Here is a 27,696-nt window from a genome sequence, read left to right on the forward strand (position 1 = left end):
TACTTGCCAACTAATACGTAATATCCGTATTTCCTACGGATTTCTACCTTAAAATACGGAACTACAGGGCAGATCGTGAAAAAGTAGGGAAATTTTGTCTTTTGAAAAAAAACTTCTTCTATTCTAAGATTTCCATTATCTTATCGAGTAAAAACTGACGGCACGCAAAAAGACCGCGTCACCAAAAAATAAATATCAAGCGAACGCATCAAATTAATATTCATAACAAATCAACCAATTGGCATAAAAAGGTGCGATTTGAACTTACATAACTACGCCTAGCGTTGTTTTTTTTATAAATAAAATAAAGTTTAAATTTTCTCATAGATGGCGTTGTAAAACGAAAACTCGACATCTATATATAAACAAAATAGATCCTGCGTGTGTGTATGTTCTTTATACGAATCTACAATTTCATATGTCTTTGCAAAATTACGCACGTGTACCAACAGGCTCCTACATACGTTATTTCAAAGATCAATTAGTCATTGCTTTTCTGAGAGGATAATGCAATTGATCCATATTAGTTGTGTGCGTATCTATGACGGTGTTTTTCAACCTTTCTATAAACATGGACCGGTAAAATGTCTGAAAAAAAATTACAGACCACTTGTGTCCCGTATTTCGGGGCATTCCTGTAATTTTCATTGTTCCGACTTTTTTTTTTTAAATATATTTATCCCGTTTTTTCAACGATACTTGTCTAAAAATTTAATTTCTTTAAATCTAGACTTGCTTTATTTCATGAGTCGCGCAGGAAGGCGCCATGTTGGTTAAAGGTCTGGCTAATCACTTCATATTTAATCTCCTGGGCTTCGCATATCTCTAAGCGAACTCAATATTTCAAAAATCTAGAATTCAATAAATTTTTTTAAAATTATTGGTGTGCGGCGGAAAACCCCGCCAAATTTCCGCATTTCTACAGTAAAATCGGCAATTTTAACACTGATTTCTATGAGGATCACCCTTTTCCTTACCCTCAAAGCGATGCTGATGATGATTATGACGTATATTCAAAAAGCCGCATTACTGGGAGTATTGGAAATGTGGCCAACCATTATAAAGGCATAAACTATTATACATATGGTAACGGGGTTAGAGAAGTGACAAACCATTGTAAAGCCGGGTTTTCCTAGGAATAGGTTTTTTGCGCAGCGTGAACCAAATTAGACTATTTCACGCCGACAGAAACGTGTTACATAATCACGCTACGTGTTTGTGTTTTCCTAGCGAGGCGCATCAGATCAGGGCGGCTATATTATAGTATATGGCTTTGGCATCAGCTACTCTGTCGTCTGCATGCTCCGGTTTGAAGGGAGGGAAAAGAAAACACACAAGAGTGAAGAGAATATCGGCAAAACCGCGGCGCACGACGCATTTGACTCCTCCAGCAGCAGTCGGCCAATTACGCCCGACGTAAAGCGCTGTCGTCAGGCGTATTGCGCTGCTGCTTTTCTTACTGGTGAGTGGACGGCTTGTCGCGCTAGACGAATCACGTCGCGCGCGGCACAGGAAACCTGCTCCTAGGGAAAACCCGGCTTAAAGGCATAAAACACGTCTGAAACGCAATTGCTAGGGAACCACGGTAACCAAAGTAAACGGTCGGAAAGTGATTGTTGAGGCCCAAAGTCATTGTTGCCCGACAGTTTTTTTGCCCATTTGGGACATCTGCCCTGCTCTGACAAAATTTAAATTAGCCTATCGTTCAAGTCGGATCCCATTTGGTATATATGCAAAATTTGGTGACGATCGATCTAAATTTGTACATTTGTATAGAGAACACACACACACACAGACAGACACTTTCAATTTGCATCCATAAAACAAGGTGTGCAGGAGGCACTCTCGGTATGGGAGTAGATCCAATCCGAATATGCTGCCACATTGACGTACACTGCAGTTCTTTCTCCACAAGGCTTTCCTAAATGGAATGAAGTGACACCTACTTGAATGTATTCCTTGGTCACAGGATGACGTAAAAGAATGGGACCTCCTGAATCTCCCTGAAAAAATAAATGGATTTTTTTTATAATTTTCTTTTAAGACAAAAGATAAAGTGAGAATCGAACGATATTTCGGGAAATATTCAAGACAACTGTATAATCATTCCCTCTTACAATAATTAGTTATGTAATTAGGATGCGTTCCAAACGGAACTAAAAAAGTATGTAACATCATCAAAGCAACTATTCGTGTGTCTTGCGGCGAGATATTTGCAGGTAAAAAAAACGATTGGGAAGGAAAAGTAAGGTGAGAATTTCATGCTCCTAGAATGCTTTTACAAGCGATCGAAACTGAATCATGGAGTGAGAAAATACATTATAATTTGATCGAACGGCATTCTGCGTACCCTTTGCCATATGTTAGCCACAGTCAATCTATTCTAATTCTCTATTTTTGACAATTTTTAATATTCTTTGCATCGAGGCTTTTGCTCTGAAAAGATCTTAATGTAACCCATTTATTTCAAGTGCGACCATTTATGCAAAAATTGGCACAGATTGGATGAAAATTGTGAATTTTTTCGAGATTTGAGGCAAAGACAACTGGGAAATAACCCACGTGAAAGCGATGGGCATTTTTAACGCCAATTTTATTTTTTTTTGGCATTCATGATTGATTTTTGAGCGTCATGACATATAGGAATTGAAATCAAAATATCTTCTAGACAAAATGTCCGAAAAGGCAATGGCCGAAATATCCCGTTGGAAAACGAATCGTCCATGTTTTCAGTGATGGGAGCTTGATATTTGTGACCTCGGTGTGTTGTCACTTAATGTGAGGTGTCCTTTCAACCACCAATAATCGTATTGGTTACATTCCAGCGAATGAAACCGATACGTTTACTACTTGCATTTTTCAAGTTTTATGAAAGAAATTTTCTAAATATTTTATAGTGTTATCCCGTCAGACCAGACGCGACCCATGCTCTGTCCCTCCCGGGATATAAGCCTTTTACCCGTGTGGGTTGGGTCGTGCTGGGGAATATAGTGTTATCCCGGCATATTTTTTCACATTGATGTATGTGACGAAACGTTTAAATTTATCTAGCTTATCGGTGTGCGTTGTACCGTATAAATCAACGCGAGCAAAACAATGAGAAAGCTTATCTAAAGCTGTTTTGTCTAGTCGTGTCCAACCGGTTTGCTCCCAGTCTTAGGGTATGCGCATAGTGCACGCATGTTTGCGATTCTCGCCTTGTTTCTGAGTGGTTAAAAACTCGAAAATTTCATCAGTGCAGAGTGTTTCGGCCTTTAGACTGTTATTTAATTCAATTGTTCATCCCGGAGTATTTTTATTACACGTCGTGCAAAGCGTGGTTTAATTGATTGTGAAATAATTTCCATCAGCAGTATTTGAGAAAATTTCTCTCTCGTTGATTTATATACACAGTATATGTTATATTTTCAATAATTCTCTCTGAAATTATTTGTTTAAAAAATGTAAAAATGATTTCTTTCAGTTATTCTGAATATTCATTAATTCTGAAATTATTTCATTTATAACTTTTGAGTTTTCATCAATTTTTTCGAAAATTATTTCTTTCATTTATTCTAGAATTATTTTTTTTCAGTATAATTCCGAAATTATTTTTTTCATTAAATCTGAAATTATTTCTTTCTTTTTTTCTGGAATTAATCGTTTTTCAATATTTTCAATTGTTTTTTGAAAATGATTGGCGGCTCTTCAAAAGAAATTCGAGGACCAAATGTGGTCCGCGGGCCATGTGTTGAGAAGCTCCCTCCTCCCTACTTTAGGCGAACGCTAAGAGAACTGTTAAGAATGAAACAGAGCATTCTATCCGATTTTTTGTGTTCAGTAAACCTAAGCCATTCGTCAATGAGAATTCCCAATTCGGTGACTAGTTCCATGTGGGATAGCAATCCCATTACACTGGTAAGTGAAGCCTAGATTGTTCGAACCAAAATGAGTGACTACACCACTTATCAATACTAAGAGTCATGATCCATTCAGTAGACCCAGCGCCGTCTTAACGCATGGGCCCACCCGGGCACGGCCCGGGGGCCTCGAGAGAAAAAGGGCCTCACAAAATATATATCTGGTTGACATTTTCTAGAAGTTACCAGTAGGGCCTCGAAAAAACCACTTGGCCCGGGGGCCCCTGATGCTCTTAAGACGGCCCCGAGTAGACCATGCTGCAATCAGTGCCGTAACTAGCCATTCCTGTGCAAGAATTTGCATTTAGGTCCCTTCTGTTCCTTTCTTGGGCACAGAAGGCCCATTCAGCCCCATTCTGGACCCCCTTTCCAAGTGGGCCTTGTGTGGGTGCACCTGTTGCACCTGCCTAGTTACGGCACTGGCTGCAATCCTATTGTCGCGGATAATTTTCCACAAGACTTCGGGATTGCAAAACAAGAAGCGGTTCGACGGACAAACACAAATTTATTTACAGAACAGCAACTTACACGTATTTACAGATTATTCAGAGAGCTAACAACTTTCTCGCAAAGTTTAAACACAACTGACTGAATCTCCTTGTGCCTGTCTAGCCTGCTATCTTGTGAGCGCCGCACTATTTATAACCCCGACAGAAACTTACATTAAACAAAATTCTATCTTACAGTTTCCTAGTCGGCGGCGCTACTGTTAGCCCGTTCGGGTTTGAGGCCGTTCTCGTAAGTACGTAAGCGAATACCGTTCCCTGATTTCAAATTGCGTTGTGTATTGTTTAAAAAGTATATAACCCAGGCAAAGTTTACACAAAGTAGTCATACACGAGATGCTGGAAGTTAATTAGTTTATTTACACTATAGTAATTGAATTAATGCAAATTGTATTGTCATATTACCATCATTATTAAAAATATTAATACAACTTCATTCAAAAATACTTAACAAAATCTTCGGTTGGCCCCCAAAACAATTAAGCTCTTGGCCCTGAACATTATATGACCCGTGATTTTCCATTACACCTCAGTTCGCCCCCAAAACAATTAATTACTAGTACCTACACTATATGTCACATATGGGAGAGAGAATATAATCCATGCATCACTCACCAGGTGAGACCCTTCTCCAGTCTTTCGCTTTAGCCCCTTAGACACTCATCGCAGCCAAGAAACGATTCCTCTGATTACAACTCTCGTCTTCACAAGTCATCTCTTTTTCAGTCTAGTTTCGTTACTGCATTTCTAACTCTCCAATTCTCAATTCCCCCGTATCCAGATTTTCTCATCCCTTTAAGATTTCATTTCGGACGTCCCCCGTCCCTTGGAAAACTCCACCCATTTAATTTGATTTGATATTTTACCCATCATCTCTAAGTTTCTATTCGTTTCTTGAAGGTTTATTCATAAGATTGGCCACTGCCGATCCATCCCTAATTTCTTTGTCCAAGCAACTCTCCCTTCAGGACCCCGAGAACCCCAACGGCCATGGCCTAACCTTTAACCTACATCGAAGCTTCCCATGACTAACACCCGGCATTTTAGTTATGTTATTAGTTTAATTGCACCCCCTAAATAAAGGGATTCTACTTCTACTTAAATGGCCGTCATCTATTCTCAATCTTGAAATTTGTCTATTCATTCGCGTTGGTCCCCTTTATTTTCTTCGATTCCCCGCTTTCTCTCCAAGAAAACACTCCTCGGACGATCCCTTTTGCCTAGGGCACCCCTGAAGTACAACCGACCAGATGCTTTGTGACGGTAACTAAAAGATTCCCTAATGAATGGCGATTGCCCCATCTACTTACATCGGCCTGTGATTGTATTTCATTTAATTGGGACTATGTTCCCACCGCTTGGACAAAGCTTCTTCCATCGGCATGACGCCGCTTACTTTGAACCCTCAAGAAACATGTCTACCATCCATAAACAACCATTCTTATTTACGTTCCTATTGTTCAATTATTTGTTTGCTGTACTTATAGTAGATCGGTTACTGTCGCCTGCTATCGGTGCCTGACCTACAGTTCTAAATAGTTAAATCCAAAAATCAAATTTAAAATACTCCAAACTATCAATTTAAATATATCTGAAAATAATAATTTTAAATATTCCCTCTATTCTATATTTCTATTTTAACTAGCACAAGCTAGTTAACATTCCTCCCCTTTTTCTAAAAAAAAAAATCCATTTTTTTTTCCCCTTTCCATGGTGAGCGATGATGATGATGATACTCTCCTTCCCTTACAATGTGTCAGCATATTAGCGAACTACCATTCATGTTGCTGGAAATGAACATTCAAACAATCTAATATTTTCTTCATGTCAACTCAACTTCTTTCTATTGCATACGTTAATAACGCATGTTGTACATTCCCACCAAAATATAAAGAAATATCATGATACTTCAATTGAAATACACTATGCAATAAATGCACCAATAAAACAAATAAATGCACCAAACCTATAAGAGAGAAATAAATGAAACATAGTATATAACACAGTAAGACATATAAACACACATATTTCAACCTATGCTACTTCTTAGTATATTATTCACTGTTTGCTATCAGAAAGATGTAGCTTATACAGTATATCGTATACAGGCACTTGAAGAACACCTGATATGTTATTCGGAAATTCTTGCTGAATTATCTAATCGCAAGAGTATTTATCTTCTTATGATTCTCAATCTGAAAATCGTCCTGAACGAAGCACTAGAATGTCACTATTTCGACGTTCAGTGTCTCTTAGCGTCACACAGTCACACGCGAAATAGTTCGTTAATTTCTTTCATGATGAAATGTACCAATTGGACAACACTCCAATTAGAGAACAACTGTCAGCCGGCATGGCTCCAGCTGAAAACCCAATTGAAAATTGAGATGCTGCTTTTCCCAGTGCACCACTGTTATTGGAAACTACACGTTACAGTTTGTCTTTTCTCCGAGGTGAACTTTGAACACACCTGTTGGCTTCATCCACTACAACCCACGATAATCGCAGATTTCTAAGGTATATGAAGATTCACTGCTCACTGGATTCGATTATAATAGTTCGGAACCCATTTTAGGCTGGGCGCTCCCAATAATCTCCCAGCTGCTAGTCTGGTCGCATTCATCGAATACAGTTCATATTGGCCGCGTAAAACGTAGGACTCCATGCGAATTCGTGATGGAATTCACTCCCATCTGATGCATGTCCCTGCTATTAGGTTTTACCTAGCAGTGACACTAGGCACCGTGTACACAGGTTATCCACTGCATACCTTCTAAACCCGTGCATCGTGATCCTTTAGACGTTAGGCATCAACACCGAATGAACCACCGCTGACCAATGGAAGGCTTGGATGATCTGGAATCTTTGCGCTTCACATCATGACGAGTAGCTGCCCATCTGCTGATGAAGTTGTAATGATAATGAGAGTTTATTCATCGAACTACGCTCTTATTTTCGGCTACTGTTCATTGTCACGTGTGATGCACACCCAAATGTGGCACCAGGTGAATATAGGTGGAGATGCTTCGGTCTCTTCCGGTCCCTCGTGGAATAGCATCAGTGCTCTGGTCGACACTGTTAACACCTTTCGGCACTGTTACACTGTTTACAGTACTGCATGTAACTTATAGACAAAGTGATTAACATGATATATCTCTCTCCCAATTGTTAATATGTCACTTATACTAGGTACACAATTACACATTAGTTTATACAATTACTCTTTTTTTTTTTTTTTTTTTTTAATCTATATACAAGTGATATATCTCATATTTTCCATATTTACATCTTTCTTCGAACTCTCGCCTTGAGTGTTTAAATTTATACTTAGCTAATCACATTAACTAATTTCTCAGCTAACCTATCTGCTAATCGATCAAATAACGTTTTCTCAGATTCAGGTATGTTTACTGGTTTAATCATCCATGAATATATTCTGTCAGCTAAATTCTGCTCTGTTCTATCGTCAGTGGTCTCTGCATGACTACTCTCTGGTAAATTTTGCCGCACCGGAACACTTGAATTTTCGGCGGTCCCATCTACAGTATTTAATTTCTGTACTTGCCCTCGTTCATTTCGGGTTCTTAAATTATATCGAGATTGAGGTAAATTTTGACCTTCCCTATTTTCACTTTCGGATTCATCCTTATCAGTAGCAATGTCATTAGGTTCTGACTGAGCATTATCCTGGGGCAACGATGTATTTACGACATCGGTATCTTCTGTACTTGTCTCTTGGCTATTGCTATTATTCTGCTGGACAAAGGGACATAGAAGGTAGGGTGGCAACACAAAACTTTCTTCTTCTTCCTCCTCCTCTGCTCCGAAACTGTCGGCTACGACTTCTTCTCCCTCACTTTCAACGTCTATTTGTGCACCCTCCGGGGTTTCTTTTTCCCTCGAATTTTCACCTCCTCCCCTTTGTGGTGGGAAAGGCTCGTACGGTCTTTCAAGAGAAACTTTTGCTAACCTATCTGAATGAACTAACTGTGAATCCTTTGGATTCGCTACATTCCGTATGCGAAACAAAACCGGAGATTTTCTTTCAATTACCCTGTACGGACCTGTGGAAGGCCTATTCAACTTCGCACTCTGACCTCTCTTTTGCCTTCCGGGGTTGTATAGGTATACCAAATCGCCTAGCAATATGTTCTTATCCGTAGCTGTTTTCTCCCTATATTTCTCTTGTTTCTCCGCTGCCTCTACCATACTACGTTTCACATACTCATGGGCTTTCTCCAACTTGGGTAACAACGATTCAACGTAATTCTCATGGGTATAGTAATTAAATACAAGGGGTTCTTTTAAAAGATCACCCGCTGTTGACATGTCTCTACCGAATAAAATGAAATGAGGAGTTTCTTTCAAGACCGCATGAATGGCACTTCGGTACGACATCAAGACATGCGGTAGCATTTCATCCCACTCATCTGAGTCAGTGACCATACACGATAAGGTGTGCGTAATAGTCGCATGGCTACGCTCGTTCATGCTGTTGGTTTGAGGATGAAGTGCTGATGTCGCCAGGGCTTTTATCTTTAATTTGTCCACCATAGCCCTAAATACTGATTTATGCAAGTTTGACCCTCTATCCGATAAACAAAATTCGGGAAGTCCATATCTCGCTATAATTTCTCTAAAGAATGTCTTCGCTAGTGTTTCGGATTTTACGTCTGGTAATGCTACTGCCTCTATAAATTTTGAAAAGTTGTCCATTAATACGAATATATACCTGTTTCCATTTACAGTGATATTTAAGGGTCCCATAATGTCCACACTAACTAACTGAAACGGTCTAACGGGAATAAAATTCCGTTGCAATGGGGCCTTACTCTTCGGGTTATGACTTCTGCGTTCGAGACACACCTTGCATGATTGGACATGTATTTGGCAATCCCGATAATATCCAGGCCAGAAATATTTGGTACGCAATCTCTCGAACGTTTTATCAAAGCCCATATGACTGCTGAGGGTGTCGTGGACTAATTCCAAAATTTTCCCTCTCAATACTGATGGTACTACCACTTGTTCAATGTAATCATCTCTAGAGGGGCGGATATCCTTGGAAGCGTAGTGGCATAATAACTCATTTTTCATAAAATACGCATCTGCTACCTTCCTAGTTGGTTCTGGTTGATCCAGAGTTAATAGATCAATTATCAGCTTTAACTGAGGATCTTTCCTTTGAAATTCTCTCATGGATTCTTCAAGATCATTGGTCTCTATATCTATTGAGCTTATCTGTCGGCTAAGACAATCCGCTACCACATTATCCTTCCCTGGTTTATGAACCACTTCGAAATCGTATTCAGATAGATTCAGAAGCCACCGAGTTAATCTCGGATTCTGAGTTTTTAATGAAATTAGATATTTTAGAGGCTTATGATCGCTCTCAACAGTAAATCGCCGTCCTACAAGATATGGTCGAAAATAACTTATACCCTCCATGATAGCCAGTAGCTCTTGCTCAATGGCTGGGTACCGTTGCTCTGTTGGCTTAAATTTACGGGACATGTATCCTATAGGTTGATTTCCATCGTCGTTTTTCTGATACAAACAACAGCCCAGTCCGACCTTACTCGCATCTGCGGACATAATAAAATCCCTATCAAACCTTGGATAAACCAACACAGGGGGGTTAATTAAAGCATTTTTAAGATATTGAAATGCTTGTTCTTGCTCTGGACCCCAATTGAATATAACATCTTTTCTAGTCAGGTCTGTTATGGGTTTTGCGTAGTCTGAATAGAAATGTATAAATCTCTTGAAGAAATTACACATCCCCAAGAATCGGCGGCAATCCTTTAAGGATTTCGGCTGGGGAAAAGTTTGTATAGCTCTAACATTGTCCGGATGCGGACGCACTCCCTTTTCCCCAATTATGTGTCCTAGGTATTTTATTTCTTTCCTCAAAAAGGCACATTTCTTGGGTGCCAATTTCAAATTGTACTTTTCTAACAAAATGAAAACCTTTTCCAATTTACGCAAGTGCGTGTCTATGTCAGGGCTAGCAATGAGTATGTCATCAATAAAACAATGTATTTTGTCATCATGCAACTCCGATAATAAGGTATCGGCCAACCGTTGAAACGCTGCCGGAGCAGTCTTCAACCCCATCGGTACTACATTATAAGAGAAACACCCTTCTTCATTCACAAAGGATAATTTAGTGCGGTCCTCTTCTGCCACTTCTAACTGATAGTAGGCACTACATAAATCTAAACTACTAAAATATTTCGCACCATCCAATTGTGCTAGAATATCTTGGATCAAAGGCAATGCATATGAATCAGATTGAATGGTGTCATTAGTCTTTCTAAGATCAACACACATCCTATACCCTCCATTTTTCTTACGAACCATTAATGTAGGTGCCGGATTACTGCTCATACTAGGAGATATGATTCCACTCTCTACCATGTCTGCCACTTGTTTCTTTAACTCAGTTCTTAAATGGTACGGGGTGCGATATCTAGGCGACCTTCGTATTTCCTTCCCATTCCAAGGTATTTTATGTTTTGCTACGTTCGTCCGACCAATTTCAGATATGTCTCGAGCAAAAACATGAGCATATCGCATCAAAAGAGATAATAATCTCCTTTTCAAATGTGCAGGCATACCTTGAAGATCAAAATCATCTGCTTGCAACGGCTCCAAATTTTTCTTTTCAAGAGGTATCGGTTCCTCCCTCAATTCTGAGTCATCTGAAACTGTGACTGTGCCCAATTTCGTACCCTTTGCTAAATATCTATTAGACTCAGACATATTAGCTATTAAAACTTTAACCTTCCCTTGTTCGTCGATCTTCCCCACTGAATGAGCCAACCATACAACACTATTTCGATTCCCTTCTTTAGGAGTAATTAGAACCTCACTCCCACGTTCAATATACGGTACTTCTACTGTCAATAACTTTTGCGTTCTTGGAGGAATTCTCAATTTACCTGGTAACACCAAATTCACCATACACTGCTGATCATTCCCACGGTTGTCTTCCCGCCTGACCAATGGCACTGACATATCCTTATTCCTTAGACAACCACTCTCAGCATCCAATACAAAATTACCAGCCTTAATAAAATCATATCCCAATATAATATCATACTCAGGACTCAGCTGCTGTTCCGCAACATATACCTTTTGCAATGCCTCTCTAAAACCCAAATGTATTGGCACGAAGTACACAGCGGAGTGGCTCAAAATTTTCCCGGTCACCCCTCGAATTTGGATGTTGTCATCATCGGCTCTAGTACAAGAAATTTGTTTCATGATGTCTTGCATTGAAACTGAATCAATCACACTAATGCACGCACCTGAGTCTATAAGAGCACGAAACTGTAAATTAGCTATCTTAATCTTTACAATCGGTAGGAGAAATCCATTGGCTTCCCTCTGTTGCAATATACATATGTTCTTTTCCTTATTTACAAGATTTCCCCCACCTTTTGATTGTCAATTCCCCGTCTGTTGGGTTGGGACCCCTGGAGCTGTTGTCACCTCTTGAGTTCGCCTTTCGTTTCCCTCTTGCCTGAATCCATTCCCTGATCTTTTCTGTGGGCACCACCGCCGAATATGGCCTTTTTCCCCACACCCATAACAAACAAAAGAATTCTTGTGGTTTTCAGACGTTCTCCACTGCGGGAAGGTGCTTTGTTGGGACTGAGAAGCACCCTGTAATTGTTGCTGCGGACAGGCATTATATCCCGTGAACTTAACTTGAGTATTGTTATTATTATTATTACCTGCCGGATTAGCGGAGCTAAGTTTCAAACCTTGTACCTCCCGAGCTAGTTCTTCGAATGAAGCCCGTTGTTGTCTGGCTTCTGTCATTAGTTGAGTAACCAAAGTCTCTAATATTTTAATTTCTGTGTTTCTAGATTCAATTCTTTCATCTGCGACCAATGCTGCACTAACTGCTGAAAACTTTGTTACATTTTCATTACTCTCAATCAAAGATGCTATTTTAATAGCAGTAGCCAAGTCTTGCGGGTTCTGATTTAGGACATGTTTTTGAATGTTGGGCTTTAACCCTGCCAAAAATTGGGACAAACGCGTCCTATCGGCCAAATTTTCAACATCGGGGCTCTCAAAATTTGCACCTTGGAGGAATCCGAAAGCTACATTTTTTAATCTACTCGCAAATTCTTTTACGGACTCATTCAACTTTTGTTTACAGTTTGTAAACTGTTGGAGGTGATACGTTAATGGATATTCATTTCTGAAATAATTTATGAATTCTTCTTTAAATTCTTTATAATTAGCTTGGCTCCTCAACTCCGGACTGTTGGCCAAGAATTCTGCAGCTTTACCCTTCAATTTCGATTTTAGAACAATCAATTTCTCCGCATCATTCCAATCTGCTAATTTTGAAATTTCTTCCAATTGAGATAAAAAAAACTCTGCCGGATACGATGGCTCAGAACCCGAAAATGAATTCAGCAACCCTAAATACCCTGCTATTGTATTCAACCTTACAGGATGGCCTTCTCCTACCATGTTTACTTGATGATCCATTTTGATACAGAATATTTTTACACCAAAAAAATTCCCAATTTTGAAGTTAATATCTAAAGATTCGTAATTTGTATCGAATCCTGGTCTTAAAGGCACCAAATGTTAGCCCGTTCGGGTTTGAGGCCGTTCTCGTAAGTACGTAAGCGAATACCGTTCCCTGATTTCAAATTGCGTTGTGTATTGTTTAAAAAGTATATAACCCAGGCAAAGTTTACACAAAGTAGTCATACACGAGATGCTGGAAGTTAATTAGTTTATTTACACTATAGTAATTGAATTAATGCAAATTGTATTGTCATATTACCATCATTATTAAAAATATTAATACAACTTCATTCAAAAATACTTAACAAAATCTTCGGTTGGCCCCCAAAACAATTAAGCTCTTGGCCCTGAACATTATATGACCCGTGATTTTCCATTACACCTCAGTTCGCCCCCAAAACAATTAATTACTAGTACCTACACTATATGTCACATATGGGAGAGAGAATATAATCCATGCATCACTCACCAGGTGAGACCCTTCTCCAGTCTTTCGCTTTAGCCCCTTAGACACTCATCGCAGCCAAGAAACGATTCCTCTGATTACAACTCTCGTCTTCACAAGTCATCTCTTTTTCAGTCTAGTTTCGTTACTGCATTTCTAACTCTCCAATTCTCAATTCCCCCGTATCCAGATTTTCTCATCCCTTTAAGATTTCATTTCGGACGTCCCCCGTCCCTTGGAAAACTCCACCCATTTAATTTGATTTGATATTTTACCCATCATCTCTAAGTTTCTATTCGTTTCTTGAAGGTTTATTCATAAGATTGGCCACTGCCGATCCATCCCTAATTTCTTTGTCCAAGCAACTCTCCCTTCAGGACCCCGAGAACCCCAACGGCCATGGCCTAACCTTTAACCTACATCGAAGCTTCCCATGACTAACACCCGGCATTTTAGTTATGTTATACTTTAATTGCACCCCCTAAATAAAGGGATTCTACTTCTACTTAAATGGCCGTCATCTATTCTCAATCTTGAAATTTGTCTATTCATTCGCGTTGGTCCCCTTTATTTTCTTCGATTCCCCGCTTTCTCTCCAAGAAAACACTCCTCGGACGATCCCTTTTGCCTAGGGCACCCCTGAAGTACAACCGACCAGATGCTTTGTGACGGTAACTAAAAGATTCCCTAATGAATGGCGATTGCCCCATCTACTTACATCGGCCTGTGATTGTATTTCATTTAATTGGGACTATGTTCCCACCGCTTGGACAAAGCTTCTTCCATCGGCATGACGCCGCTTACTTTGAACCCTCAAGAAACATGTCTACCATCCATAAACAACCATTCTTATTTACGTTCCTATTGTTCAATTATTTGTTTGCTGTACTTATAGTAGATCGGTTACTGTCGCCTGCTATCGGTGCCTGACCTACAGTTCTAAATAGTTAAATCCAAAAATCAAATTTAAAATACTCCAAACTATCAATTTAAATATATCTGAAAATAATAATTTTAAATATTCCCTCTATTCTATATTTCTATTTTAACTAGCACAAGCTAGTTAACACTACGGTACGGAGGGGTTGGACCACTGTCTGGAGAGGCGGGGCTTTCTAGAATGTTCCCGCCAATTCTCCGCCAATCGCATGCCTATGTGCTAGACGGAAACCGGTACCAACTGAATTCGACATTTTCAGAGCCATCAGAAGAAATTGCGCCATCTATCGTCGATAGTCCGTAACAATATACAAGTTTGTCTGAAGCATTTCCCCATCGCTTGTGATGCGGCTATAACATAATTTTACTTGATAATCACGCAAAGAGCATTCGCGCCGGGGCACATACAGTAATTTGACGTAATACCGAATACTGTTGACGAGAAACAGAAAAACTATGTGCGCATATAATTTTTCTCTCAATTTATACGGGGTAAAAAATTACTTTCGACAATTTATGGGGTAAAAAATGATTTGAAACGAAACATCGTTATCACCCCGCGTGATGAGAAAATAATGATAAATTCCAAAATTGAAGCGGACTCGCATCGCCGTCGTATCGGGAAACCCTCTCATACAGTTCTCGTGCGGTAAACACTGATACAACTTACCAGTGGAAACATGGATTATAATGACGTCGCTAAATAAATCACACGAAAAGCATTGTGGGTAAGAGATGAGGGTTTCCCTCTCAGCGTTTAAAGTAGTAGTTTCAAGAATTCACACACACATACTGAAAGTACACTGCCGATTCTTGAAAACGCGTGTCGTCAAGTCGAGAGGTATTTGTCATTTTCAAAAACACAATTAATGTAGTCATATGAAAATCATAAATACTCACAGAGCAAGTACCATAGTTCAGGATTTCTCCGGCGCAAAATCTTATCGTTCTGTTTTCCTCTGCCCCAAACAATTCATCGCACCGTTCGGGTGGAATCACTGGAAGGTGAACGTATCGTAAAATGTCTAGCGGTTTTGAATCTGAAAAAATAAATGCCAGACATCCCGAAAAAAGGATTAAACTCAAAGAAAGCCACATAAAATAAAAAGTGTGTTTTTAAATCAATCAATTGAAAAAGAAATCAGTCGCAAACAAAAGTATCTTGATAAATTTCAGCCAAAATTAATTCATATGAATTTCGATGAGAGTATTTATCTCATTAAACTATAAATCTCATTAATATATATTTGGATACATTATGAAAGCATCTGAAATTACGGTCATTAAAGAAAAAGTTTTACCGTTTGTGAATCGGCGACCCCAACCAACTGCAGTTAGCCATGTTCCAGGTTGCAGCGCAAAGTTTTTTGTTGGTAACTTGGCCGTTGTGACGGGGATTGCACGGGACCGATAGTATCCAAAGTCGACGGGTGTGTCAAGCTCGATCAGTGCGAGGTCGTTATTAGCTGTTGTTCTATTAAAATCCGGATGGATAACGTATTTTGCTGGACAACTTGTTAGCCTCTTGACTTCGTCCAATATATTTACTTCGCCGATAGTCAAAGTGATACAATGTTCTCCTTCGTCACTGACATTGCGTTTGAATGAAATTGTACAATTAGATCATATATATACTGAGATAGAGGTGCAGAATTTTATATAAGAATTGAACGCACTGATAGAGGTACACATTGTCTGACGTTTGCAGTCTCATTAAGACCATCAGGATGAGAGTCTCGAATATAGCGTCATCGTATAATTTCAAGTCTGGTTGTATTGTAATTTCTTTGAATAGGAAGTAATTTGGAAGATTAGTTGTGTATTGAACATTTTCATCATACACAACATTCAATTCTATTTCTTTGTTTCTTTCTGAATTTTTTGTACATTTTCATTAAGTTTTTGTTCGGACGCGATGAGACTACGACGACATTCAGACTGCCATCATGTGACCTGGGTCAAAACGTTCGTCTCGGTGATCGAATCTGAAGCTGCAGAAATCAGACGCTGCGGACATTCCACATATAAAGACATGCAATGCTCATCGTAAGCTGCGCGCTTACATGATCGCGCTCACGAAATGACCATATGCACTATTACTGTATGCCATGGTTAACTAACTGCCCTGTGCGCTTTAAAAATGCTTCGATACTCGAAAGGAAAAATGCCGGTGCTTATAATATGAGGCTGACTTTTATAATCTGTGTAATAGGAAAATGAATGTGCAGAAAACAAATACTTTTTGCACTGGCGGGGAGGAAAGGGTGCATGGTGTACATGGGACCCACGGGGCCCCAAAAAATTATAGAAAAACATAAATTATATATATATAGGAGGTAGTTATTACTTTTTTGCCTCTTTCTGTGCTTTACTTGATCCCGTAATGTTTGTTTGATTGACGTTGCTCTAGGGTTGCGGGATTTCAAAGTTCATTCTGGGCCTGGATGTATAGGCGTTCTCAAATATTTAGATTATTTTTCAAGTGACCCATTACAATTCCTTCGAATATTTTTATGCATATCTATATGAGTTGGATCAGTGATAATTTTTTCAAAACTTTTTTAAGACTTAACCCATGAACCATTTTCTTGTGAGCTGCAAAATATCTAAGCTCAGCATTACGTATAGTAGATGTAAAATGTAAAGGTGGCTACACACACTACTCTAATGAGACGTAGTCCCACGTCACGACAGAGTAGTCTGTAGGCACTACCTTAAAAGCTGAAACACACTACACTGACGTGACGCTATTATCACGTCACGTCAGAAAAGTTGTGAACGCTAATTCGCGAAAATTCTGTGACGTTGAATTTATATGACGTGAAATTCCCACGTCACAAAATTTGCACGAATCAGAATTTACAACATCTCTGAAATTACGCCGAGTCACGTCACGTCAGTGTATTGTGTTTCAGCCTTAAGGCTCGTAAAAACGTGGCGGTCACCTTTGGTTACCTAACTCAAGCGTTTTAAAGATAACAGAAATGGTGGTTGAAAAACATATTTTCTTTTATGTGTCAACTCACAGAATTATACTAAATTATAAATTACTATTATCCACCTGTAGTCAATTATTAGAATTGGAAATTAACTTAAGATGAGAAATGAGACATCATCGTAACTCACGTGTTAACTGGACGCGAAAACACTTTCTTTTTCTTCCTCCGATCACACATTCTTTTTTGTAGGTGCACGCGCGTTTTTGGACGCATCACACTTTTCAGTCATAAATCACTAGCCGCCGCACAGAGGTTTCACTATTTCTTCCAGCGTTTCTCGAAATTTCTGTGCCAAAGCGGTCTAAAAAATTCGACGGATCAATGATTTACAACATGAGTATAGTGACTATAAGTGACATTTTCACTTATATTGGGCCGCTTTTGGCTTTCTTTATATTATTCCCCAGTTCTTCAACGAACCGCGTTGGAATTTGTAGTCTTTACTAAAATAGTGAATGCAGATGATTTTCATAACTTATACATTTTTTATGATATAGTTATGGTTATAATTTAAAAGAGTACATACTCATCGCACATATTGGCATTGTTCAACATTTTCCCCCTGAACTACATTTCGATTAACGGCAATTTAATGTAGTCCTTCATTTCCCCCATCGCTTCGTAATTTTTGCAATTTTAGCAATGATTGGTGACTTTTCCAAGTTATGACGTAATCACCAATTTGGTGACAGTTGGCAATGTTTTTTTAAAGATCCCCTATCTGTTTTCACAATTTCTTTCAATGAAACATGGCCGCCTCGTGATGACGAACTTTTTTATTCCTTAAAATGCGTTTTTTAGCCCTTTTTTCCCTGCGCTTTAGCACTTTTGGCATAATTTTTTTTTCCAAAAAAAAAACATTTTCCCGCTGCAATTGGTATTTGGGATCGTAATTTGCAACATTTATTGCAGCACTCGATGGGATACGGTGAACCTTCGTATATGAAAGTCAATTTTTTTTATTAGCAACCGATAAGCACAAAGAGTTCATTTCAAGCACAATTCATTCTTACGGACAAAGCGGGCCAATTAAAGTTTTCAACGCTGTCCGCGGGCTACCAAGTGATACCGGGATTTTACCGTTTATTAAACAGACTTCTCCAAGTTATTGAACACTTTTATTCACTCAAATTATTTCTTTCACTAAATTTTGACTTTTATTTATTTTGGAACAGCTTCTTTCACCATTTCTACATGTTTTATTAATCGTTTCTTTTCTTAATTCTGGAATTTGTTCGGATAATTCTGAAATTATTTTCGAATCAATTTTAAATTTTCATCAAGAGTATGAAATTATTATTTTTTCACAAATACTGCAATCATTCATCTCAGTAGTTCTGCAATTATACGTATCTTACAGCCATTCTGTAACTTCTTTTCGTTAATTTACATTTTTCATCATCAATTATGAAATTATTTTACTTAATTATTGTAAAATTATTTCATTCATCAGGGTGTTTTTCAGCATTTCAGTTTTCTCTAATCATGCCAGAATTCAGGATGCTGAATTTTGCCTATTGAAATATTAGGAAATCATAGTCCTAAGTGTGGCCTCGGGTCTCACGAATTCATTACGACGACCCTTTCGATGCGCACACCGTTAGTACTGAACCTGGTAAGCATCTCACAGTTCTATATACAGCAGTACAGATTTCATTGGCCAGTGCTATTTAAAGTATTTTTTAGTTTTAATTTATTCGTTTTTCTCTGTGAAGTAACTATTTTCTGAAAATTGTCTGCGGGCCACTTCAAAAAGTCCCGAGAGCCACATTTAACCCACGGGTCATAGATTGAAGATCATTGTTATTAGCTATTGTAATACCTGCGACAAAAGAGTCAAAGAGTATGACTACTGTCATAGTCTACTGTAGTGACATAGTCTAGTATTGACTACTGTCTGCGATCGTCACGGACCTTGAGATAGTCCATGGTTCCAGAAATGCTGATTTATTCGATTTGATCAAGGGTGGAGGTTCAGAACTTTCAGCTCACATGTCTGATATTGAATCACGCTTGTATTTAATTTATATACTTACGAAAATACACAGTGAGCAGCCGTCAACACGTGTCTGTCCGTGAGTAATGTCCCAGTACAATCATTACCTCCAGCGTGATTTTTCGATGCTGTCCCTTCGACTGTATCCGATTGAACGTAGACCTTGTGATAATGAAATTTGCGTAGTTATTCACTCTGATAAATTTTATCGCAGTTACAAAATTCAAAATAATGCTCGTCAAATTATATGGAAGTTATAGCTCGACAATTTATAGCTTGCACTGATATCGACGATGAAATACGTCACCTTTTAGATTTTTCATGTCACACATGACCCAAAATATCAATTGAATGAATAATAACTGACAGATATTTTGATTCCTGGATTATTGTTAAAGAAACTTAGAATACAGTACAAACTCACAGCAAAAGGGAACATCCCTTGAGGAGCGACTTTTCCACCGACGATTTGTTGTGGTTCTGCGAGGGAACAATGGCAAAATGGTCCTGCAATAGCAACGAAATGAATTCATGCAGTGTTTCATAAAGACGCGTTCACATGTGAGTGAACGAAAACCAAAACTGGAATATCACTTAACACAAAAATTTGATTAGGGGCCATTCAAATATTACGTAAGCAGATTTTCAGCCATTTTTGACCCCCCACCCCACTTGTCAGCAAAAGTCAGCAAACCACAGACCCTCCCCCGTCAGAAAAATTTCGTTAGCAGCTTAGAATATTTCATATCTTCAAAAAGTGGTGGTTGATGACGTAAGCAACCTCAAAACCCCCCTACCTCCCCCCCCCATTATCAAAAGTCAGCAAATCCGAAAAACCCCTCGCCCTCGATGATAACGTAATACTTGAATGACTCCCCTCAATATCACTCTATTAAAAGTGTTACATAAGAAATCATGATCTTACGTAGTTCCTGAACGTGTTCGTATCTCGAGATGCGTGGTTCCCTAATTGATAAACCCAGCGAAGGTACCTGCGGAGCTTCTTGAATCTAAGAAAATTAACGGATTTACCATCAACATAACACTTGACGAGAATAGACAACGAGCACAAACATATTCTACTCAGAGAAACGACGTCATTTCTCATACAAGGTATTAATCAATAATTGTATACCTACCGGAGATGAATTTTCGAGGTAAATTTCTTCATTTACCTCTGCAGGGAATCGAACCACCGTCTCTTAGCCTGCCCTTGCGAGTGCACGAACCATTATACTACAGATGAATGATATTATTTAAACGGAACTGTGTGTGTGTGTATTTCTTCCGACGCACGCCGGTGCATCCGACCCGTAATAGTATGGGCTATATTTACACCCATCAGTTCAGGTTCCAGTCTCTCACCTCCACGCAATTTACCAACATGCAATTCAACGACTATAGCTAGATCATGAGTGAGTCAGTGAGCACTCCCTGCAAACTGATTTCCTCAATTACTCACTCCCATTCGCACTTACTTACTCAATTGGCACTATTATGCTCACTTACTCACCAATTTTCTCATTCACTCATTCCTATGCTCACTTGCTCATTCACTACTCCTGCAATTTTTTCCTCAATGTGCTCACCTGCTCTTTGCTTTGGCCACTTGATGTCTCATTTGAATGAGCAAATCAATGAGCAAGTGACCAACACTGAATCAGCAAGTTAGTGAGCATAGGCATGATTCAATGACAAATCAGTGAGCAAGTGAGCGTAGAAATGGCGATTGAGTAAATAAATCAGCTAGAGAGATTAGGAATGGCGATGGAACAAATAAATGAGCAAGGGAAAATAGGAGAAGCGATAAAGGAAATAAGTGCGTAAGTGAGCACAGAAGCAGTGAATGAGCAAGTTAGTGAGCAAAAATAAATATATAAAATACAAGAAACAAAAGAGAAAAATAAATAAAAATTTACATTTTTCGCTTGTGATGTGGAAATAAAGCGCAGCAAAACTTGCAATAAAACTGCGAGCTTTAAGTGTCCTGATGCCATTTCTGCGGTGGAATACGCCTTGATTCTTAAGTGAAGTAAGTAAGACTTTTTCTCTTAGAAAGTAATGACTTTAAAGCAAGAGACTATGAATTGATGGAAGAGCGACACGGTTGGCGAATTACTGAAGAATCAATGTTCAGTAACGCAATTTATAGACTAATGACAATCGTTTCTGTGACGATTATATTCATTTTCAACAGGTGCCTAAACGATTTCTCCACTCGGCAATTTTCACCAAAAAACAGCAAAATTTCTTAATTCTTTCCGAAACAAAGCACCATTATCATTCGGAAATCTTTATTACCTATTCATTGAATTCAATCGATTGACGCACGCAAATGTACCAAAATCAGGTCGATGAGGTGTGTATTGAGGAGAGATAGAACAAACGTAATTGCAAAGAAAGTAACAACATGTACACTGTTGTGGGTCTGAAAAATCACAATTTTTTTTTCTTTACCCGAACCGAATGTTGCAATACCACGCCGTGATGAATATTTGCAACAACAACTCCTCGTCGACACAATAGGCTGAGAATAAACACTTTTTATTTCCATGCATATTGGATACGGGCATCTTTTTCTCAGCCACCTCGTTGGGCATTTCGACTGTTGAAGCGTTGTATTTGTAACCGCACAACATCATCATGTAACACTTTCACCCTACAAATGTCATCGATATCAATATTAATCGATTATTTAAATTTTGACTCCCTTCCCCGGAACCCATCAATTGATGAAAAGCGCTTGCACACACATCCAAAAACATCTGGCGATAGCACATTAACCCTGGGGATGACAAAACAGGATTTGGCTAACAAGACATCCACAGCCGAATGCCGTTGTCATATTATTTTTCGCCATTTCTTGTATTCACTATTCATCCTCCCAGTGATTTGCGCCCCTTTGAAAGTGTGGAAAAAAAAAAAACAGCAGTGTTCAATGAGAAGTCCGCGGGGCACCATGGAACTCGAGATGTAAATTGCAAACGAATATTGTGTTAGTAACTCCCGCCAGCATTGAAACCAAACATTTATATACGAAAAAAAAAATTGTACACTGTACACCCAGAACACGTGCAATTTTAGTGAAAAGCGAACTGCTGATAAGCATACAGTGAATGAATGCGTGTAATCAAAGATCCCTGGTTGTTTTGTTGAAGAATATAGGATCTATATATTCTTATATTTCCCACTCGAGGGAAAAAAACTCGTTTCTATGGTACAGCATCACCAATGCCCCCCCCACACAAAAGTATGGCCGAAACCCCAGCCCTGGGGCCCGAAACGATTAACAATTTTTTTTGTTTTCATACTAGAAATTCACCATAGAAGGAGACCTTGAAAAGTCTGGTTGCGGGGGGGGGGGATGGAACGAAAGATCCCGGCCCTGCTCCAGGAGGGGGGGGGGCATATCAATACTTACCATGAAACTATGGTGTGTTGCAATTTTCTTTCAACTCAACTTTGTCCGTAATCCAGCTGCATATAGAATGGGATTTTTTATTGCCGTACACGATTGCAACTATTTTTTTGTCTCATAGATAATAATCACAAAGTTGCACTATTGGAATGATGAAAACAAGGTCTCTCCACAGGAGTAGGGTTGAGAGGGGCCCAGGAAATATTTTAATGTATTTGTTTTTTCACACTATAAATTCACTATACTGGAGCTTGTAAAATATTTAGCTGGGGCCCAACAAAGATGGCAGCATAGGGGCCCGGCTAAAGGATGTGGGGGGGGGGGCATACATGAAACTCTCCTATGCTGAGAAGAAAAAAAAAAGGACTATTGCTTAAGATATATTTCCTCAAAGAATTTCATAGTGACACATTGAATGAAGAACTATGGATTCTACTTCACTGAAACGTCAAGTTTTCTTTTATTGAAATGAGTTTTCGCTGGTTTTGTTTTTGGTTGCTTGGGAAAAATAAACCTCAATCGTTTAAGTAGGCTGTGTCGAATTCAGCTTAGAAATGTGATCTGCTTCAATCTAATTTTTCTTTCGCGATTCCAGGATATTCCCGGTCGAATTTCAGGCACGGGAACCGAGGAGAGAAACCCTAGTGGGAACTTGGGGGATACACTTTTTCCTGAGTAATATATTTGATCATTTTTATCGCACCACGGACATTTTCTGCACACGAGAGCTAATTAGACCGTACCTACAGTTTATCGATTCCGAACGGCGGATTTTTTATACTCACAGAGGGGTTGGTGCGCTAACACATCGGTTTGTACTCCCTGCTGCGGTAGCAATCATTTTTTGTGGTCATGTCGCCGTTTGTGCTTTACCCCTGTGTCAGGAACGTTTCAGGACGAAGCGACTGATATATACAGGATAACGGTCAATTCTATTGTGCTATCGCTTTGGTTCCCTTGTTCTTGATGAACAGTTGTGACCTCCCGGCACAGAATTCTGTCTACGACCCTGATAGAACATGACATAAGAGTGATATATATATATATATATGAGAAGGAATCTTCTGCAACAAAAATACATTTATTGGCGCCGGTCGGGGCTTAGGTGAGAGTCTTTGGGCTATGGTTGACCATCTGGGGAGATAAAAACAGTGTTAAGTGGATATAAACGAACGGATGAATTCGATTACAATACGATTTTTTTAAACTTGTTTGGGAACCGAAATGGGATGAAGCTGGTCAATCAAGAAAAACATCCGTTTGCAGTCACTAATTGGAATATGAAGAAATCATGGTACAGAATGGTAGGCGGGGGGACACGCGATTTGGTCCTGCTGCCCTTTACACTCACAGTTCTGAACGGGGTCTTCTTTCGTGCAAGAAAGAGCGCGCGCAAGAATGTGTCTCTTTTTAACAGCACGCTCTTGAACGCCGCGTTCCTAACCACCTTCCAATCCTGCTCGCAAGAACGTCCCGCTCCGGGCGTGCGGGGAAGATTGCATGAGTGAAGGGGCTTTAACCACCTTCCAATCCTGCGCGCAAGAACGCCCGCTCCGGGCTTGCGGGGAAGATTGCATGAGTGAAGGGGCTTTAACCACCTTCCAATCCTAGGGTACGTCCATAGTGAACCGCTTCTCGCTTTATCGCGGCTGAAAAAAGATCGTGAAAACTCATTGGGTCGGCCATAGTGCGCCCGCCTACCTGCTTTTACCGGCTCAAACTGCTTTTACCCGCTTTAACCAGAATGAATTATTATTTCTTTTTCTCGCTTGACCGGCTCACCGCTTGCAGTTTTAAACGGATACTTTCCTCTAAGTGTTCGTTTTATAATGGAATAGTAAATCGACGGAGTTTTTGTAACGATCAATTATCGTTATTACTAATCGTTGATTAATTATGACATAATAAAAGTGAAATCGTTAATCATTAAGTAATTAAAGAAAATTACCAATTATAGTGAATCCAATTGGAGTTTTTGTGACGATTAATTATTGTTAATACTAATCGTTAACTAGATGACATAATAAAAGCAATATCGTTGGTTAATCATTAATTAAGGTTAATTAACGATTATACTGAATCCAAAGGAGTTTTTGTGATGGATAATTGTTGCTAATACTAATCGTTAATTAGTTATGACATAATAATAAGCGAAATCGTTAATTAATCGTTAATTAATTAACGATCATTAATTATCATACTAAATCCAACGGAGTTTTTAAGACGCCTAATTATTGTTAATACTAATCGTTAATTAGTTGACATAATGAAAACGATATCGTTAATTAATCAAAATACCGTTGGATTTCGTTTTCTCGTTACTAATTATCGATCATGATTTAGTTTTATCGTTAATAAACTAATTAACGATAAAACTAAATCAAACGGAATTTTGGAACGATTAATTTTCGTTTTTCTAATCGAAAATTTGTTGTGGCACTAAAAGCGAAATCGCAGATTTATCATCAATTAATTAATTTACTATAATTAGCGATTACACTAAACCCATTGCAACTTCAAGGCGAGTCCTATTCATTTCATGTACATTCGTCATTCTTTCATATTTAAATTGCATGATAAATATTTTTTGTTGTCAACAAAAACACACACAATAGATCCCCACGTGATAGCTCCATGATGCCAACTGCCCATGCAGGCAGACGCTCCCGCGAGCGGTGCACTATAACCACCACCAGCTAGAATCGCGCGGGATCATCTCGCCTTCTACAACTGCCGCGGTTTAAGCAATAAAGCGAGAAGCGGTGCACTATGGACGTACCCCTACGCGCAAGAACGCCCGCTCCGGGCGTGCGGGGAAGATTGTACGTGTAAAGGGGCCTTAAGCGTCGGATGTGAGATTATCTCATCTTTTTTTTTTTTGGTAGCGGGTCGAAATTGGACATATTTTACCGCGCTCTCAATGTTGGCGCTGTATTTCCCATTAGTTTCCCCAACCTGCTAAATGGCGACAAAATCAATCCAACAAGAAACCGGGTCGAAAGGCCTCCGCAGTCTGCTTGTGACGTCAGTAAGTAATTCATTTTCTCTCAGAATATTCAGGGAATAAGAATTCCCTGCTCGTGCCAGTATCATCATCGTGAGGAAAGGAAATGATCGGGCTCAGAATTGGCGATTTCTATGCCCCACATGCAAGCACTATGTGGTATTTGTGAGCGAATCAGGAAGATTCTACGCCAAAATAAGAAGAAACGAAATAGAATGCTGTGTCTTTCAAAACGTGGCAAACTTTCTAGGTAGTCTGAATGACGTTCATGGCAAACAGTGCAGATGCCTTCTATCTCTAGGAGGTGCTGAGAAATTTTGCAGAGCTGGCGATGTTGGCAATTTATCCCTAAAACTGTTAAAAATACTAACTGTGAAGGTTGTGGAGCATTTTACCTGCAAAATCGTGTTGAAAAGATCAGTATCAGACAGTTACCTGAATTTCACAAAATTTTATCTCTCTATGCAGACATGCATTCACAAATATACAAACAAATTAAACATAAACTCCCTTGTCTGTATCTTCATACGTGATCTCTACGGGGCGGGGAGAAAAATTTCATTCTGATCTGATCTGATGTGTGATTTCGAGATGTTAGGCGACGTCACCAGATGCTTCATATGACCTCTTCTGATGAGAAAGTAATGTAAAAATTAATGTTTTTTTCGTGAATTGTTCACCAGAGTAATTTTTCCGTCAACATTATGAATTTTTCTGAGCAAAAACCTCTGATATCGTCTATTGCCATTTATATTTCTTGTAAATCTTTAAACACAATACTAGTTTGTTTTTGACAACGTTTTTTTCCGAGATCATACACGCAATCTGATCTAAAGGGAAATATTACATTTCTCACTATTAATACGAAAACTGAATTATTAGGAATGTCGTTTTTGGGAACTGACTTGAGATATATAACTCCTCCGTTATAATAAGAGCTCGGGATTTTACGCATACGTGCATTTGTATTTACCTATTTCGGACTGTTCTGATAATAATTTATATAAATACATAAAATTGAAGAATTTTCAGAAAAACTGCATAGAGAGGCAAGAGTTTCAAAATGATGTTCCGGTAAACGTGATAAAAATCGGTCATTATGCAAAATACCCTGGTGCAATTGATGAATTTGATGAATATGAAAAAAAATTCCCAAACGAATCTAGTATGTTTGACTTAATCCCGTAAGTACTTCCCCGATTTCATCTGAGTTTGCGAATAACATTTTCGCACACGTGTCTCTTAAAAATTCATTAAATTTAACTTCGTTATATCGGGGTCCAATAGTAGAGACCATTAAAGTGCGTTTGTTAATTGAGGTCTTGATTGCTTGGAATTCCCGAGAAATTTTTGTTTATTGTCTAAAGTTTTCAATTAGCATCAGGATGGTGATGATCAATAAATGACGAGAATTCAAAATTTATGAAATTATTCGCCATTGAAGTTTTAGAAATCACATTTTTAAGCTATGGGATTTTTGTATTTTTATTATTAATTTTATGTATTTTATATTCCATCTTATATATTTAATTTTCGATTTTATATTCAATTTTACTATATACTGTATATAGGCCTATATATCAACTTTATTCGTCGATTAAATGTTTTATTTTTTCAGTCCACCTGTGGGCGTAAGCTACTGTATATTTTTATTCGTGTACTTTATGAATTTTTTTTAAGCTTTATTTTATTACTTTTTTGTTCAATGAATTTTTTTTACCCTCTCCAACACTGGATATTTTCTGTTGTTGGATGATGAATGAATGAATAAATAGGATATTATATTACAATTTCCTAATGGAAAAATAAACAGATTTTTAGAAATCATGTTCAAAACTCAAATAAATTGTCAAAAAGACCATCCTTCATAAAAAGTACTTAGTTTTTATTGGTATAAAAAGGAAAGAATTGTTGTAGTGTCGATTAAAAGA

At 38.7% G+C, this 27,696-nt stretch overlaps 1 protein-coding gene across 1 annotated transcript; it reads right to left on the reverse strand.

The window, feature by feature from the left end:
* Positions 1-330: 330 nt before the first annotated feature.
* LOC149065224 (serine protease 48-like) lies at positions 331-20,694 on the reverse strand. The gene is made up of 7 exons (XM_089254369.1): positions 20,483-20,694; positions 20,269-20,353; positions 19,768-19,850; positions 19,384-19,505; positions 15,650-15,936; positions 15,249-15,388; positions 331-2,003 (listed from the first exon to the last, which is right to left on the reverse strand). Exons 3-7 carry the CDS (start codon positions 19,780-19,782, stop codon positions 1,806-1,808), a joined length of 762 nt encoding a protein of 253 aa, XP_089110495.1. The 5' UTR covers positions 19,783-19,850; positions 20,269-20,353; positions 20,483-20,694; the 3' UTR covers positions 331-1,805.
* Between the last annotated feature and the right edge of the window lie 7,002 nt (positions 20,695-27,696).

The sequence above is a fragment of the Pholcus phalangioides genome, unplaced genomic scaffold, assembly GCF_987345545.1.
Source record: "Pholcus phalangioides strain wild (caught in Gottingen) unplaced genomic scaffold, Ppha-v1.0 ptg000041l_1, whole genome shotgun sequence".
NCBI lineage: Eukaryota > Metazoa > Arthropoda > Arachnida > Araneae > Pholcidae > Pholcus > Pholcus phalangioides.